Here is a 3,570-nt window from a genome sequence, read left to right as displayed (position 1 = left end):
CTTCACTCTTGGTCCTGACCCTGTGAAATAAAAAGCGCTTTCCCAGTGCACCCTACCAGGGCAGCCCCCTCCCAGCTGTGCAGAGCTACCTGCTGTGTTGGGCTGATGAACACACCTGTCCCCAGCTGCTAAGGAGGAGGGAGACAGGATCCCCCTCGGGCTTGGTCCATATCGGACACTGTCGGCCACCTCAGTGGAAAGTCCCAGACACGAGCCCAGCAAATGGCCCGGGCGGGGTCTAGTTCTGCATTTCCCTCTCCCGTTTCCACACCCGTTGGCTGCCGTGCCGTTGCACCTGGTTCCCTGCAGTGCTCCCCCGCTATCTCCAGCATCGCGTCCCAGCAGATAACGACACACCCGCGCACACGTCAGGAGCTTCCACGTTGGGCCCTTACTAAAGTCCAAGCACTGGGGACTGTGTCACCAGCCTGCGTGGAAGCGGCTGGGGGCTGCTGGCTGCGGTATAAATACAGGCCGGCAGGGCACAGCCGAGGAGCAGCACAGCACAGGTCAGCGGGCTGGGACGGGGAGCAGCAGGCAGCCTAACCCTTCTGGCAGGGAGCTGCGGCAGAGCCCTGAGACGGCCGCAGTGGTCCCTGTCCCTGGCTCTTGGCTGCACAGTGCCTTGCAGGGGAAAGGCTGCAGGGGCATCTGACCAGGGGTGCAGCCAGGGAGACGGGTGGCTACGGGTCTGTCCAGAGGAGTCAGTGGGTGGGTGAGATGGGCACTGGGATCCCAGCCTCTGCAGCTGTTCCCAGGTCGGCAGCAGTCATGGCTGAGCTGCGGGAAGCTCAGCCCGGCAGGAAGAAGGGGTGCTTCGGGGGGGACAGGGACAGGGGGGACTGGAGGAGGGGCAGAACCTCAAGCGGACCCTGCCCTGTGACAGCGAGGGGCTCAGCTCAGGGTGGGGGCACTGCGGGAAGAGCAGGGTCAGGGTGCACAGGGAGACTGACGCATCTTGTTCTCTCTGCAGCGTGGCTCACTTTGCCTGGCCAGTCCCTGAGCACAAACAGCGCAAGATGTCTCTGAAGGCTGCCACCCTTGCTCTGGCACTTCTCGCCATCACAGGTAAGGGAGAGCAGCCTCTCCTGCTGGGCTGGTGCAGCCCTCGGGGCCGGGGGCCCTCTGGGGCTGCCTCCTGTCCCCGTCCCAGCATGCTGCTCTGCAGAGCCATGGCCATTCTGGACTCTTTGCTCCTGCCCTGCTCGGGTTGGCTCCAGGGAGTGAGGGGGGCCTCACCTGGAGACATGGCCTCAGGCATGTGACTGGGCTATCCCTGCGAGTCTGGATGGAAAGGAAACCCCTGGGAACAGGAGGGGGGTGGGGCAGGCATAGGGCTGGCTGCACATGGCATTGAGCACTGGCGCTCTTGTTTCTCCATAGGGGCCCAGGCAGACGTCAGTGCCCAGCAGGTGGCCGATGTGGTCTGGAATTACTTCACACAGCTGACCGGCAATGCCAAGGAGACCATGGAGCAGATCCAGCAATCTGAAATCAGCAAGCAGCTCAAGTGAGTGCACTGGAGAGCAGGCCCCTAGCCCCCACGGGGGAATGTGGGTGGGTGACGCCGGGATCCGTAGGGAGGGGTGTGTTGGCACCCGTGGGAGGGATGGGACCTGAGCAGTTCCTGGGGCTGGCACAGGTGGAGAGAATAAAGCTCTGGTCCCTGTTTCTCTGCACTGGCTCTAGGAGCTCCAACTAGAATAAACAGTAACACCAGAGCACAAAGTAGCCATGAAAGAGAAGCCAGCTGCCTGACGTAACAAGGGCTTATGGTCTGCCAGACCCACTGCCCCTCTAAGCGGGAGAGACCCACTCTCATGCAAACCAATGGGGACAACAGGCTTGCAGGGAAACATCGCCTCCCCCCAAAGTCAGGAGCAGGGTAGCTGGAAGAGATGGGGTTCCCTAAAGGCACTGAGAGGCAGGTCTGCAGCCAAGGGCTGCTCCAACAGGGGTGAGAGCACAGAGATGGGTGCCCTGGAAATGCCGCTAGATGTGTGAGGTGTAGTTGCAAGGGCACAGGGTAGGGGACAGGAGCTGCGGGGGGGGGGGGCAGTGCTTGAGTGGTCAGTGAATCAATGAAAGACACTCAAGGTGCTGAGCTTCATTTCCCCTGCTCCCGCAGCACCCTCTTCCAGGACAACCTCCAGAACGTCAACTCCTATGCGGGGGACCTGCAGAAGAAGCTGATCCCCTTCGCCACCGAGCTGCATGCCAAGCTGAGCCAGGACTCGGAGAAGCTGAAGGAGCAGATCCGGAAGGAGCTGGAGGACTTGCGCCTCAAGCTGTCCCCTTACGCTGACGAAGTGCACCAGCAGATCAGCAAGAACATCCAAGACCTGCAGCTCAAGCTGAGCCCTTATGCCGAGGAGCTGCGTGGCCAGGTCAACCAGAATGCGGACTTGCTGCGCAAGCAGCTGGCCCCCTACGCCCAAGAGCTGCGGGACAAGCTGCAGGAGAATGTGGACAGCCTCCAGGCAGCCCTGGCCCCCTATGCCGAGCAGCTCCAGGAGCAGATTGACAAAAACGTAGCAGACATGAAAGAGAAGCTGGTGCCCTTGGCTGACGAGCTCCAAGTCAAGATAGACCAGAACATGGAGGAGCTGCGCAAGCAGCTGGCCCCCTACGCCCAGGACGTGCAGGACAAGCTCAATCGCCAGCTCGAGGGCCTGTCCTTCCAGATGAAGAAGGGCGCAGAGGACCTGCGGGCCAAGCTCTCGGAGAGCGCGGAAGAGCTGCGCCTAAAGCTGAACCCTTACACCGAGGAGCTGAAGGAGAAGCTGCGCACGGATGCTGAGGGCCTCCGCCAGTCCCTGGGCCCCTACGTGGAGGGCCTGAGTGGGCAGATGGAACAGAAGATTGAGGAGTTCCGCCGAACCGTGGGCCCCTACGGGGAGGCCTTCAACAAGCAGCTGGTGCAGAAGGTGGAGGAGATGAAGCAGAAGCTGGGCCCCTACGCTGGGGAAGTGGAGGATCATCTCAGCTTCCTGGAGAAGGACGTGCGGGACAAGGTCGCCGCCTTCTTTAGCACCATCAAGCAGATTGAAAATTGAGGGGGTCCCTGAGCAGACTAGGCTTCGCTTCCTATCACCACCTGCTCACCCTCACCTCCACTGCACAAGACAAGCCGCTGTCTACCTCAGAGCCGGGGCGAAGAGCACGGGAACCAGCCCCAGGACAGGCTCAGGGCATGTTGGCTTTTCTGCAGCTCAGGCCACAGAGCGGGAAAGGGACCCGGAGCCGTGAATGCCAGGGGACCTGCACATGCTAGATGACTGTCTGTCTGTGCTGCTACTGACTTTCCTGCACTTGCCCTCACTCCAAAATTGCACCTACTGTATCTGCTGAAATAAAACTGCAACACAGCAATGCACATGGCGACTCTGTCCCTCTCTTAGCCTGACCGATAAGGCACTCATTCTGCTCCTACTGGTTCTGCAGAGGCCATAAGTTCTTCCTTGGGAGCACGGGGGTGGAGGGGTGGGGAGAGAGGTGCTGTCCCTTCCAGCTCTAGTGGCTTGAGGAAGTGCCTGATTTGTTAAATTAATGAGCCAAGTGCACTCCAGT

At 60.6% G+C, this 3,570-nt stretch overlaps 1 protein-coding gene across 1 annotated transcript; it reads left to right on the top strand.

The window, feature by feature from the left end:
- Positions 1 to 397: 397 nt before the first annotated feature.
- Positions 398 to 3,330, top strand: APOA4 (apolipoprotein A4). Its single transcript, XM_007060463.3, has 4 exons — positions 398 to 509; positions 974 to 1,068; positions 1,384 to 1,510; positions 2,129 to 3,330. Exons 2-4 carry the CDS (start codon positions 1,020 to 1,022, stop codon positions 3,054 to 3,056), a joined length of 1,104 nt encoding a protein of 367 aa, XP_007060525.2. The 5' UTR covers positions 398 to 509; positions 974 to 1,019; the 3' UTR covers positions 3,057 to 3,330.
- The last annotated feature ends 240 nt before the right edge of the window (positions 3,331 to 3,570 follow it).

The sequence above is a fragment of the Chelonia mydas genome, chromosome 22, assembly GCF_015237465.2.
Source record: "Chelonia mydas isolate rCheMyd1 chromosome 22, rCheMyd1.pri.v2, whole genome shotgun sequence".
In the NCBI taxonomy this organism is placed as follows: domain Eukaryota; kingdom Metazoa; phylum Chordata; order Testudines; family Cheloniidae; genus Chelonia; species Chelonia mydas.
Note: the sequence above shows the minus strand (reverse complement) of the source record. Positions and strands in the feature narration are given on the sequence as shown.

Coding starts and splice junctions, on each gene's coding strand:
- APOA4 (XM_007060463.3), top strand. CDS start 1,020: ATGTCTCTGAAGGCTGCCACCCTTGCTCTGGCACTTCTCGCCATCACA. Junction 1,069..1,383: donor GGCACTTCTCGCCATCACAG/GTAAGGGAGAGC, acceptor GTTTCTCCATAG/GGGCCCAGGCAGACGTCAGT. Junction 1,511..2,128: donor GAAATCAGCAAGCAGCTCAA/GTGAGTGCACTG, acceptor CTGCTCCCGCAG/CACCCTCTTCCAGGACAACC.